Source organism: Acanthochromis polyacanthus, chromosome 2 (genome assembly GCF_021347895.1).
Source record: "Acanthochromis polyacanthus isolate Apoly-LR-REF ecotype Palm Island chromosome 2, KAUST_Apoly_ChrSc, whole genome shotgun sequence".
In the NCBI taxonomy this organism is placed as follows: Eukaryota; Metazoa; Chordata; class Actinopteri; family Pomacentridae; genus Acanthochromis; species Acanthochromis polyacanthus.
The window spans coordinates 22,893,557-22,907,639 of record NC_067114.1 but is presented as its reverse complement, the minus strand read 5'-3'; the positions used below and the strand labels follow the sequence as shown (position 1 = coordinate 22,907,639).

The 14,083-nt window shown below is 40.0% G+C and overlaps 1 protein-coding gene across 1 annotated transcript; it reads left to right on the top strand.

Moving 5' to 3' along the window:
• The first annotated feature begins 585 nt into the window (after nt 1–585).
• On the top strand, nt 586–11,242 carry gpib (glucose-6-phosphate isomerase b). The gene is made up of 18 exons (XM_022197484.2): nt 586–777; nt 1,043–1,133; nt 1,364–1,432; nt 1,626–1,745; nt 1,886–1,969; nt 2,061–2,207; nt 2,493–2,564; nt 2,653–2,697; nt 2,788–2,841; nt 3,402–3,462; nt 4,493–4,536; nt 4,630–4,782; nt 5,033–5,162; nt 5,278–5,354; nt 6,216–6,344; nt 6,625–6,700; nt 9,507–9,573; nt 10,808–11,242. Exons 1-18 carry the CDS (start codon nt 635–637, stop codon nt 10,929–10,931), a joined length of 1,686 nt encoding a protein of 561 aa, XP_022053176.1. The 5' UTR covers nt 586–634; the 3' UTR covers nt 10,932–11,242.
• The last annotated feature ends 2,841 nt before the right edge of the window (nt 11,243–14,083 follow it).

Below are 14,083 nucleotides of genomic sequence, written 5' to 3'. Positions count from 1 at the left end.
CAAGCAAGACATAAGGAGACAAGGCAGAGTATTGAATTAAAATAAATGGTAAAAATGGTAAGTTAAATTAATAATTAGCTAGAGCAGCACTCATCTCAAACAAAGGAACTAGGCAGTTTAAACATTGAAGAATACTCTGAAAGTTAAAAGTTAGAAATTAAAAATTAAAAGGTTAAAGAATTAAAGATGACATCACATCAAAGAACTTAGCAGATAAAATGAAAATAAAGCAAGAGAGCATATATAAAATAAACAGGACATGATACAGAGTAAAACACTAAAACCTGTTGAAGCTAAAAGTAAACTCTGATCTAAAAAAGTGGGTTTTCAGAACTGATTTAAAAGAAGTTACTGACTCTCCAAACCTTCTCTCCTCAGGCAGGCTTTTGTGCAATTCCATCTAAAGTACACAGCTAATGTAGATACTGCCTGCGGTGCCTGAACAACATGTGTACTGGTGTCTCTCTCCTATCAATGTGCACTGTAACCCTGCAGGACAGTGTGGAGGTGTGACATGGGGATTGTGTGTCTCTGATAGGAGGGGCAAATGTGGATCTGGACTGGGCACCCTTCAAAAAGCTTCCCTCTGACCTGCTCAGCTGCACTCAGCCAGTGTAGTTGAGCACAGCGGAGCATGGCAAGCCCCCCTCTGGACAACATGGGACTCACTCAGGACCCCAACTTCCACAAACTGCAGGACTGGTACACAGCCCACGCCCTGAACCTCAACATGAGGCACATGTTTGAGGCTGACAAGGAGAGATTCAACAAGCTCAGGTATACACGCTATTAAAACATGTGAGCAGGATATGCAAACACCATATATGCATGCAAATGAGCTGTGCTGCTATTGTGATTTTGCTAGCGCTATACTGACAGACAAGTTCAGACATCATTTCATAGTATGCCTCATTTCATAATAAAGAAAGCTAGATGTCAAAGGTTTCACACACTCACAGAGCGATACTGTTTGTTTGGATACTTTTTACTTGGAAAATGTCCCAATCTCTGCTGTGTTGGTTGGGTTTCTGTGTCTGAACAGCCTCTCACTGAAAACTGAGGATGGAGACATTCTTCTGGATTATTCCAAGAATCTCGTCACCGATGATGTCATGAAGATGTTGGTTGACCTGGTAATTTAGTTTCTGTGTCAATGATATGTGGCTTTTGAAGTGATCAGTAGATCCCCCAAAAAATGAGCCCTTTCAACAAGAAAGACATAGCCTTTATCTTGACTTATGGTGTCTTTATTTAAAAGACTGGTGAACAATTTAAACAGCACCATAGTTTACTAAACATTACTGACATTAAAATTCTCAGCGTGTATCTGATTTGTAACACTAAAATGTTTCGTTTTCTTTAGGGCAAGTCAAGAGGCATTGAAGCTGCCAGAGAGAAGATGTTCTCTGGACAGAAGATCAACTTCACTGAGGTGCTCATCGTAGATCACATCAGACATAGCTATACTTAAGATTCCCCTTTTTAAAACACAGTGGATGCAGCAGATGTATCACCCTTACTTTTCTGTGCAACACCAGTGTAACGATCCAATAGAAAACGCACCAACGCTGCTGTGCTCAGTGTGTCTGTGTGTATTAACCTTTGTTAATGCTGTGGGTTGGAAGGGTCGCGCCGTGCTCCATGTAGCTCTGAGGAACCGCTCCAACACTCCCATCATGGTTGATGGCAAGGATGTAATGCCAGACGTCAACAAGGTTCTGGAGAAGATGAAGGGTTTCTGTCATGTGAGTGAAATCAACAGAAAGACACAAAACTTTGTTGTAATGCAGTTTAAACATTTCACTGCATCAAGTTTGATGTAACTGTGAGCATTTTGTACACCCAGAGAGATAATGTTTATGATAATTGTGTCTGCCTTTTGCAGAGAGTTCGCAGTGGTGAGTGGAAGGGCTACACAGGGAAGGCCATCACTGATGTTGTTAATGTCGGAATCGGAGGATCTGACCTTGTGAGTACATTTTCTGGAAAGATGCATTAATATTGTATTTTCCTGCTGAAAAGAAATGAGGTAATTTACTATGAATTGATTTGACCTACAGGGCCCTCTGATGGTGACCGAGGCCCTGAAACCATACTCAAAGGGTGGACCTCGAGTGTGGTTTGTGTCCAATATTGATGGAACTCACATTGCCAAAACCCTGGCACAGCTCAATGCTGAGACAACCCTCTTCATTATTGCATCCAAGGTAGCTGGAAGGTTTGAAACTGCACCAGAGTAAAAGTGCCTTCTGCTTCATGCATGTATCAGCTGCTACTGTAGATCAGGCTGTAAATGATATTTCCATTAAGTGAAATTAATCCAGTGGGCCAGTGTTCTCTCATTGTGTCCCCGGTCATTTTCTTACAGCTGGAAATGTGCCATCTTGTAATGACACTCTGTAGTTTCTCATTTTCAAGCAGATCTATACCAATATTTGAACAGTTTTGCCTATTAGTCCATGGTTATCTATTTGTCTTCTCTCTATTTGCAGACATTCACCACCCAAGAGACCATTACCAATGCGGAGTCAGCCAAAGCATGGTTCCTCGAACACGCCAAAGATGTGAGTATTCTGTGGTACTAGAAAGCATTGTTTTCACAGATGACTGAGTGCTGTCCTTCTTAATCACATGCGTCCTACATTTCTACAGCAAGCCGCTGTTGCCAAGCACTTTGTTGCTCTTTCCACAAACGGAGTAAGTCACACTAAGCTTTTCCAGGTTTAAGCTTCTCCCTACATCTAAACATCTGATCCTAACTGTCCTGCTTTTCTGTCTCTCCATCAGCCCAAAGTGAAGGACTTCGGCATCGACACAGAGAACATGTTTGAGTTCTGGGATGTGAGTGCTCTTTAACAAACACTGTGTGCAGCAAGTTATCCCCAAACTGTGATGCAGGACATAAGCAGGAGCTATAAATAAACTAGACTTTTGACCTGTGAAGTAGGTGGGACAGACACTCTGGACAGCAGCTGCTAGGTAATCAGAAGCCTCTCTCTTCAGGCTCAGTTATTATTGGTAGCGACCTTCTCTCCCAGAGAGGTTACTGTAAAGGCCGAGCTGCATCAAAGGTCACAGAGCTGCATTTAGGTACAATATGGCCTTTATGTCACAGAGAAAAGGACTGCCAGTGTGTCGGTACACAGTATACGGTATTTTCTCTGCTTAAGAGAGAGAGAAAAAGTTGTTATGCAACAGATGGATAACAAAGTGTTCAGCAAAACATATTTTTCATGTTGTGACTCAATAAAAACTGCAAGCAGGTCCACAAAAAGTGTTGCTGTTTTAAGTTACATGATTGCTCCTGTTAAATCTTGTCTGTCATTACAACCCACAATTTTCAAGGGAGCTTTGTATGACGTGGATATATCTTTTGGTATTTTGTTCTTTTTCGTTTTCAGTGGGTTGGTGGCCGTTTCTCCTTGTGGTCTGCCATTGGAATGGCCATTGCCTTGCATATTGGTATGTACAGAAAAAAGCTTCACCAAATTAAATTATTTAAAGCCACTATTTGCAGAATTTTTAAAAAAAAACAACCTATACTTCTTTCTTCTAATATTAAATATGCTACGGTAATATGCAAAGTGTCTACTTTGAGCTAATGCTCGCCATGGTTACCGAGGTGACATTTAGAAAAGGTAAATTCCCTCATACATGTATCAACTCTGCATTAAAGACCCACTGTGATGAAAATCAATTTTTACTTTGTTGACATTTCCACTTTTTATATAAATCAGCAGTCTGTGCCACAGCCGGAAACACAGATTCAGATTTCTGAGCTTTCATTTGGAACAAACCTAAGGAACCAATCCTGTCAATCCTGCATATTGGGGTTTCCAGTGTGAACAGCGTGACGGAATTAGACAAATATTACAACCTGCCATTGTGCACATAAACTTGTTTTACGGTGTTTGAGTAGAGTTACGCCATTTTAAGACATTAAGAAATGATTTGTTGTTGAAAAAACGTCTATAAACCAAACTTTGACATAGAAAGGTGAGTTCTTAGGGATTTAGTCAATTAATCAAACAATCAGTCAACCAGTCTTTAAAATCAATGTCTTTAAAAAGTCGACATCTCAGGAACAATGTCAGCTTTTTAATAAATCAATACAGAGGTGATACGAATGGGCAGGAATTAGCCTTGGTTTCAATCATTTGGATGTCTGGGAGGGGTTGACTTCCCTGCACAACAAAGCCAGTCAAGCTAGTGGTGGTCATTTTGCCTTCTGCTCATAACTTGGTAAACAAGCATTGATGATATTAGTCAGGAATCACCGGAGTCATTAGTGATTGTGTGAATCACAGTGGTGGACGGGCCTACACCGTCATCATCACTGACACCAAGTGCTTGCTCAGAGGCACTCATTGGGTTTCTGTCTATTATATAATATAATATTGTAAGATCATGCTCTTATATGATAACTTCAGTTTAGTTGAATAATCTTAATCAATCAATTGCACTTGACTGTTTCATATTTTCTCCTCATCAGGCTTCGACAACTTTGAGAAGCTTCTGTCAGGAGCTCACTGGATGGTAGGCCCCAACTTCTCTAACACAGAAAAACTGCTTATTTGAACCTCCTAAAAAAAGAAACAGAATACATAAACTTTGTTCTCTCTGCTGTAGGACAACCACTTCCGTACCGCTCCCCTTGAAAAGAACGCTCCTGTCCTGCTGGCTCTGCTGGGCATCTGGTACATCAATTTCTTCCATGCTGAGACCCACGCCATGCTGCCCTACGACCAGTACATGCACCGCTTCACTGCCTACTTCCAACAGGTCTGTCCCCACAGTGTTGCATGGCTCTCAAGTCTGTATTATTTTGTATCATTTTAAAAGCAATGCAGGAGATGCCACTGAATTAACTTGTTGAGGTTTCTCAGGACGCATTCTGTAAACTGAAAAAAGACAGAAGGATTTTGTACATCATTTCAGGACACTAGGTAAACTTAACATGGACTGACAGAGGAACAAAACAGTAAAAGCACTGTCTGTCAGATATGAAAAACTCAAGAGTGTTTTTACCTAGGGTGACATGGAGTCAAATGGAAAGTACATCACTAACCATGGAGCACGTGTGAACTACCACACTGGGCCAATCGTCTGGGGAGAACCAGGAACCAATGGACAGCATGCTTTCTACCAGCTCATTCATCAAGGTAACAGCACTATACATCATCGCTCAGTCATAGCAATATATGCATAGTAGGTGGTTAGTCTCATGACAGGGGGGGTAAATTGTGTTACTAATGGAGTCCAATATGCATATTTCAGGAACACGAATGGTGCCTTCTGACTTCCTGATTCCAGCTCAGTCACAGCATCCCATCAGAGACAGTCTGCACCACAAGGTATCACTGAGCTGGAGAAGTTTGTGTCTAAACTAGTGGAACCAGTAGTGTGAACTAGACAGATAGGACTTTAGAACCTGTAGCAGAAAGTTAACATGCATACTTTGAGGCCAAATGACAGTCTTTGCTTTCTTGTTGTACTGACATTTTTTTTCATTATTAACTATCGTAACAACCATTGATGCTGCAAGCATTTTAATACTGAAGTATTAATTCTAGATGTAGTTTTCTACATCCCTGAAATGGGAGCCCCAATATCCTCTTGTGACCTCAGAGACATCCAAAGCAGTTATCAAGTGTATTAATTGCTTGGAAAACCTGAAGAATCACATTCTTCCACCACAGAAAAGCTTATGTCAAAGATACTGAACCTCTATTTATTTATGGACAGATGGCATGAATAAGTCAATAAAAATGAAGTTGAAAGCGTAACACTGTAGAAAATAATCATATAAATATGTTTAACTAAGTCAAGTCACCAGTATTTCGAGCACATTTGAAACACTGAGGGTTTTCCCCATAACACCCTATAGTGTAATTTGTGATGTGAATTTACCTGAGTGTGTGAAATATTACGGAATTATTATTATCTAAAATTGAATAATATTGCAAATTTACTGGCTAAGCTACAGTACTAGCAATTATGGATGTTTAACTGATTAATTTCAAAATTAAAGTTAAGACTCTACACAGGTATACGTCTAAATCCCAACAATATAAAGATTCCCTGCATACTAGCTAATCCAGTCTGAAAGACAGTATGTCAGCACACTGTAGTAGTAGGCTGACATCTACATTATTCCTGTAGAACATGCACTGTACTGTGCTGTGTATAACAGTGTGTGTTTGATGTGGCTGTAGATCCTCTTGGCCAACTTTTTGGCCCAGACAGAAGCCCTGATGAAGGGTAAGACCACAGAGGAGGCCAGGAAGGAGCTGGAGGCAGGCGGCCTGAGTGGGGAGGCTCTGGAGAAAATCCTGCCACACAAAGTAAGTCAAGCAAAGACAAAAATACTTTCTGTGATGTCAACAAACGTGACCCTGAATTTGAGAACGGATATCCCTCTCGTGTTACTTGCAGAAAACAAATCATTACTTGGTATGAGGAAATGCAGATAGTAAACCACACAAAGACTGGAGAGCATGGGAGGCAGTGCTGTCCGTTGACCATGAGGCAGCATAGCACTCTGAATTTTGTCAGACACATTTGTGATGATGGCTTGCAAACAACTGGACTGCCTTATTTAACATTTCTATTTGATAAATGCAGGTATTCCAGGGAAACAGACCGACCAACTCGATCATCTTCAGGAAGCTGACTCCATACACACTGGGAGCACTTATTGGTGAGAAAAAGCGTTACAATTTTCATCTTCATTCCTTATCATTGACTTCATGTTTATGTTTAGGAATTTACAAAAAAAATTAAATGAAGACACATGTTTTACAAGGAAATTTCAATGAATTAAAAATATTAAATGTAAAATACGTCATTGGATTCAGGATTCTGATAACTTTATTTATCCCCTTGGGGCAATTCAGTTTGCAGACATGGGTCGCAGCAGGACAGAACATTAAACACACATTCCACATACATTTGACTTAGATCTGTCAATGGTCAGGTGAAGGGTTCAGCAATAAAGTGCAACAGTCACAAAGTGCAACAATATCAATACATACCTAAAATACATTTAAAACTACAAAACAACACTGTCACTGTCATTTAAAAGCCTGGTGGCAGAAGGAATCAAAGAGTTGGCGTATCGGTTTGTTTTCCTACTGGGAGATAGCGCCTCCCAGAGGGCATCAACGCAAACCTGTGTTTCAGTACATGGTCAGGGTGTGCAATAATACTCTTAGCTCTGTAGAGGACCTGCCTGCTCCATAGAGTGTATACAGCCATGGCCATAAGTTTGGACACAGCATGACTTACTATGTCTGTTTTGATGTCTATTACAGAACATAACTAATATTTTTTGACAGCACCAGTTTAATTAGTCAACAAATCAACAAGGGATATAATATTATCAATAAATTCCAACAATTGGAACAACTTTGTTCCCAAAACATAATATTAGAAGAAAATAACAAAAAAATGCAGCACTTTCACAACCGAATTTGGTAAGAATAACAAAATGACACCAAACTCTTTTGATATTTTTTTAAAAATATAAAACGTAATATAGTTCTCAGGAGTTGTGTACTGTATTGTAAGTGACAATTTTGTGGTATTTTCTAAGATTCACAAGCGTCATGGTACTTGTGTCCAAACTTATGGCCATGGCTGTAGGTCAGCCCAGAGTATAGGTCAGCCCATGAAACCATGATATAAAAGAAAAGGTTAAAAGACTCTCGATAAAAGAATTATAAAAGACAAATAAAATAGGTTTAGATACATTAAAAGAGTTCAGTTTCCACAGCAGGTAAATACGTTGTTGGCCTTTTTTTGAAATGGCCTCCGTGTTTTTATCAAACTTGAGGTCGGAGTCAAATATTGTGCCCAAGTATCTGTATGTGTCTACGATTTTGACCTCTTCTTTGTTTATGACTTCCTGTTTTGCATTTTTTTCCTGAAGTCAATTATCATGTCTTTTGTTTTTGTAACATTGAGATCAAGATAATTGTTGTCGCACCATGTGACAAAGTCAGACATGGCTCTGCCATGCCCTGATTCAGAGCCCTGTAAAAGGGACAACAGAACACTGTCGTCTGAAAACTTGACCAGGTACCTGCCCTCCTGACTGGTTCTGCAGGTGTCTGTATACATAATGTACTGCAAGGACGAGAGAACACAGCCCAGGGGTGAACCAGTGCTGGAGGTGACATAGTCAGACATTTGGCCATTCACTAAAACGCACTGAACTCTATCAGTTAAAAAGTTTAAAAGCAACAATAAAATCTGCTCCGAGAGGTTAAAATAAGATGCTAAACGTCCAATGAAAATATATGGTTGCGTCATATTAAAAGCAGAAGAGAAATCAGCAAATAGAATTCTGACATAGGACAGGGGTTTTTCTAAATGTTCATAAATTTTATCCAAGATAAAAATCTTGGCATCATCCACTCCTTTTCCTGCCTAATATGCAAACTGCAATGGATCAAGCTTGCCATCAATAAGGCCAAGAATCGTTTCTTTAAGGATTTTCTCAAAGTTTTTCATCACAAGGGATGTGAGAGGTATGGGCCTGAATTCATTCAGTCTTTTAGGCTGTTTACATTTAGTCAGGGGAATGATGTTGGAGGTTTTCCACAATTTAGGGACACAATTGAAACAGTTGTGTGAAGTGTTGTGTGAAGACCCCACTGAGCTGTTCAGCACATTTGTGCAATGTTCTACCACAGATGGAATCAGGGCCAGCATCTTTATGGACATTCACCTTTCTTAGATGTTTGGTGACACTTTCCTGAGCTATTATCAGGTCATTTATCTTATTATGTTCAAGAACCTTTTTGAGGTTTGAACAATTTTCATACAGGTCAGTCCTCTCAAACCTACTAAAGAATGAATTAAAAGCATTAGGGAGATCCCTGTCATTTATACCATTTATACTGATGATCTGTTTGGGCTCACAGTCCAAATGGTTGATGGATGCCATGGATTTAATGCCCTTCCAGGCTGCTCTAAGGTCACCCTTAGCATACTGATTTTCAGCATTGCGTAAGTATTCAGTTCCTTTAAAGTGACTCGTCTAACTCAGCAAACGTCCAGCCAAATGATGCTTGAAGCCACACAATCAGTGGAATTAAGGCCATCTGAGTGAATGAGTCAGAATGTGTGAATGTGTCTAAAGTGACTGTAGTAAAAAGACATCTTTACCTGGAATGTCCAGTCACTGAATTTCCAAGATGGATGAATACCTTATATAGTCACTGTATGCTTAAATAGATGGATATCTTTAGATAGCTGATTCCACACTGGGACATTTCTAAAACACCCCAAGTTCTGCAATGTCCCCATGAGGTCCAGTATGAACATTGTGTACTGTTGCGTAGCAGTCAGTTGGTTCGTACCTAGGATGTTAAACTATGAAAACAGGCTGTATTATGAACAACTCCATTGTGCCATCTTGAAAATTTAATTTAATTTTAAGCAAACTTATCTGCAACCATTATTAGTTGTTGTGGTAACAATTATTCCATCCTATTTTGCAGCAATGTATGAACACAAGATTTTTGTCCAGGGCATAATGTGGGAAATCAACAGTTTTGACCAGTGGGGGTGAGTTTGTTTCTTTCTGTATACAACAAAATCAGTATAGCGTGAAGCTTTGTGTTTTCCTGCAGGTCAAAATTGATCCATTTTAAAGTTTGGAAATGTGAAAAAAACAAATATTTTCAAAGTAAAACTTCTGATGTCCGCAATTTCAACATTTTTGGGAAATCTTTGAACATTATTTGGTGGAAAAAAATAAATGTTAAAAATGTTTCTTAACAACATTCACAAAAAATCAACCAAAATCCAGTGAAATTTGCTGGATTTGGTTGATTTTTTGTGAATGTTCCTAAAGAAATTATTAAAAGTTTTACTGATATACACCCCCTGTCAAAAGTTTTAGGACACTGTCTCATTCAACTAAAGTAGAACCCGTCCTACAACTTTTGACAGGGGGTGTATTTCATCATATGGATGTGATCAGGGCAGGACTCTGATCATACTTGTAAAGTTTCAGGCAGATTGGATGTTCAGGGCATTTACACAGCATTTGAAATTTCATGGCGAAGGATCAAAATTCCAGAGGCTGCCACGGACATGCCCTTTGACTTTGGAAAAAGATTTTAATAACTTTGGATCATTAAGGCCTCCTGTATGTACTGGCCGAATTTGAGGTGAATTTGAGTTTCCCCCTAGGAGGAGTTCGCTCTAGAAAAAAATGAAAAATGGGCAAAATCTGACATTCAACACAAAATAGCTCACTTCCTGTTGGGTTTGGAATGTGGCTGTCACTGACTTTTTTGTTCAGCCTGATGTGCTGCATATGTGTACCAAATTTGGTAGATACACCCCCTGTCAAACGTTGTAGGACAGGTTCTACTTTATTTGAATGAGAAAGTGTCCTAAAACTTTTGACAGGGGGGGGTACATGTAATCACTTTAGATATATTTAGGAACTTTTTGGAAGATTTTTGCTTGTTTTTGAAAATATTTACAAGAATTTTCTTGCCAAATTTGGGGGATTTTTTTTTTTAGATAAAACTTTTTAGGGAAACTTTTAATTTTTCTGAATTTTTGGATTTTTTAAAGGCAAGAAAACATTATGTTTTGGTGCCCGTAAATGAGGACAACAGGAGGGTTAAAGTTGTTGTACTGATCAGTTTATTGTGTTTGTGTGTGTATTTGTAAGTCAGAACATTGCTGAAAAGATTTAAAGATCTTCCCAAATGCATCAATGCATCTCTGAACTCCTCCTCTGTCTTCTGTTTGCATCCCCTGTCCTTCCCTATGGCATTATTAGAGTTGAACTGGGCAAACAGCTCGCAAAGAAGATCGAGCCTGAGCTCAAGGACACAGCAGAGGTCCACTCCCACGACTCATCAACCAACGGACTCATCAACTTCCTCAAGAAAAATTTTGCCTAAGTCGATTCACCCCAGTCACTTCCACTTTACTCCACATCATTATCCGTCTCATCAGCTCAGGAACTGCATGGACAGGAGTCTCGCAGAAGCAGCTGGTCACTCCCACGCAGTCGAGCTGAAGCGCTCTGTATGTTTGTACTCTCATTATGAATATCGTGACTGTCTACACTGCTGTCTTTTCTATGTTCATTACTGCAGGGAGAAAAGTCTTTTGTATTAGAGTCCTGTGGCAGACAGAGATAAGCATGTTCTTACTCTGTCTCTGCTCTTACAAGACAGTTTGTTGCTGAAATAAACATCTTCGCGCAATTCCTCAGTTATGTTCTCGTGCTGTGTCTAAAATGAAAAACGGTCACATTTGCAAACGCAGCAGCTGCTCAGTGTTTTCCTTCTGTGTGAGCAAATGTGTGTGACTGTAGTAACGTGGGGTAAAATGTTGCCAGAAAATATGCACGTCACTAGATGGCATCAGAGTGCCAGATTTATTTACCAGGAGCAAATCAGCCACCCAGAAATCTACCACTTATTCAGTGGAACAAAAGGTCAAAGGTGAGTCCATCTGCACTGTTCCTCCCCACAAATCCCCAGACTCCACAGCATCCATTTCGAGAGAAAAACAAACAGCAAGAAAAAAACGCATCTGGACTGCAAGCCACAGGCACTATATTTAAACATCATTAAACCAAATTTGCTTGATGTTTAGTGAACATGTGCCAAAATTTGCATGTGAATTTCTCCTATAAACATAAGCTGACATACAGTAACGAAAAGAGAAAGAACATGGCATGCATGCAAAAACCCTGGTATGATTACTCTTGATGCCCTGAACAAGTACAAACTAAAAAATATTTTGCAGTGCTTCGTTCTCGTCAAACCCACTGCTGGGTACAGTTACAGAGTGTGTATGAGGACAAACAGAAAGTTAAAAAAGAATCCTAGACCCCAGACACTGCTGGCTTTTCAGTGCTGTTGCCAGGCAACAATACTTTACTTCAAATCTAACTTGTGTTTTTTTTTATCTTCGGCTCTGAAAAATGATACAGACGAGAATGAGTTAGTCTGAGGATAGAATCGCTCCTTATTGTCATTTTTAGGAGGCTGTGAATTAGTTGTAAAGTGTCTCCAGCTTGAACATGTTTTTTTTTACACATTCTTTGTGTGAAATGATGATTTCAGAGAACTTGTTTTGTAAATGGCATCGCCTTTCTGAAGAAACTCATTGATCAGTCGAGTCATGGATGCTCCTACAGCCGCAGATATTGACCAGAACCTGCTGTACCTCTGAGTTCTGACTCTGCTCCACTTTTTAAGCCAGGTCCATGAGGTTGAAACGAATAGCATGCAAGTTGTCATGAGGAAATAACAACGGCTGGGCTTGGTTCATTGGAGAGTGGAATCAAATTACAGCATGAAAGCATGAAAAAGGTTCTGTGTACGTTCCTGAGATGTTTGTTGAACAATGCCACTGCATACCCTCACATTCCACTTCATACTCTATTGGTTGGGCCTGTCGGTCATTTTCCTTTCCTCCTGGCCTGTTAAAGAGTCGCCCCACCGGGTTCGACCAGGGTCCCAGGGCAGTGGTTGTCATGGCAACGTCACCCCCTGCCACTTTACAACTGTGTCCCAAGTTCATGGCGGTGTCAGGTGTAGGGTTTGGAGCAGGGCTTTGGTATTCTTCAGAGCTACCCGATGTTGTTTGGAGATGTCCTCTGAGATGCGTGTTTTCTTCATCATCAGCTCTTAACGCATTTGTATTCATCATGAGCTGCAGTGCTGGAAGCAGTTTGATGGTCAGCATCCTTGCATGTAAAAAAGCTTGGAAACCCGACCTCGGAGGAGGAGAGAGGCCTACAGATCTGCAGCCAGTTTTAATTCTCGCTTGAACTTCATTGGAATGCATTTAATGTGCATGAATTCGACCATCCTCCCATCCCAGGAACCTTCAGGGAGCATATTCTCTTGGGCGAAACACTAGCTCTGCAAACTCATGACCAAGATCTGAGTCTGTAGTCTGAGGCTCCATTGACAGCAGTGACAGAGAAACTCTGGAGGATGTAAAAAAAAAAAAAAAAAAAGCTATCGTGTCAAGCCCAGCTTCATTTTTCCCACGACTACAGGAGTTATATAAAGACTAACTTAAGTACGTGGGCAGAGCTTGTCGCTGCAGCACTGGAAGCCTGCTGAAGCCCAATGAGACCTCAGGGGGCTTCAGATGACCACTTGTTGCTCAGGCTTCCTTGTCTTTTGTATAATATCTACAGATATGTGGACCACTGGTCTTTGTATATCCAGTTTTCAGTGCACTGAAAACTAATGAAACAACATAATGAAAGGGTTATAGTCTCTGTTTCAATACACATTGCATCTGCAAAACTACTTTCAAAACATTCTAAAGAGAAAATAAATGCAATATTTCAATATCAAATAACACATGAGAATATCTGCATGCTGCATTTCTGAATCCCTTCTGTGAGATGCCCCTGACCTCCAAGAGCAGTCAGAGGCTTCATTCAGCAGCTCCTCCCTGCCAAGTTACCAGACAGCTGGGCTTGTTTGTCCTCCAGGGACAGCTCTAGGTCAGTTATCTCATTTTTGTGTGGGTTTTTGTATACTGACCACCCATTGTAAGAATTTTTTTTTTCTCTTCACTGCCTCCCCTGAATGTGAAAAAATGTAGATAAAGTGACCAACATCTGGCTTTTATTCAGCATCACAATGTGAGAGATAAAAAATAAAACTCCCACGCTGATTTCTGTCTCTGCAAGTCTGTTAGAGATACAATATATCACAGCAAAGGCCAAAACTCACATTTTTTAGATCAAGGCTATTATTTCTGACTGTGATGACATATTTGATGCCAAGCTGGCAAGGCTGTATGAGTTTGTCACTAGTGGTGTGCCAGTGGAGGCAGGGCTTTTGAAAGCTTCACAGCTGTTTAATGCTGTGTCACTGAAGTGTGTCAGTTTGGCAACGGTGAAAAAAAAATCTCTCGTACATCAAACCTTTAATTCACTCTGTCTTCTGAACAAGTGAATCATTCTCTTCAATTCTTTTGTTTTTATTGAAAAACATAAATGATATTGGTTTGTTTTTGATGAAAGACTTCATTTCAGAGATTTAACCGTACAGCAGCAATTAATCATGAAAAT

Bases quoted from the DNA above. Each gene is read 5' to 3' on its own strand.
- gpib (XM_022197484.2), top strand. From the start codon at position 635: ATGGCAAGCCCCCCTCTGGACAACATGGGACTCACTCAGGACCCCAAC. The intron at 5,163-5,277 runs GTAACAGCACTA...TGCATATTTCAG, and splicing joins CTACCAGCTCATTCATCAAG to GAACACGAATGGTGCCTTCT. The intron at 5,355-6,215 runs GTATCACTGAGC...ATGTGGCTGTAG, and splicing joins GAGACAGTCTGCACCACAAG to ATCCTCTTGGCCAACTTTTT.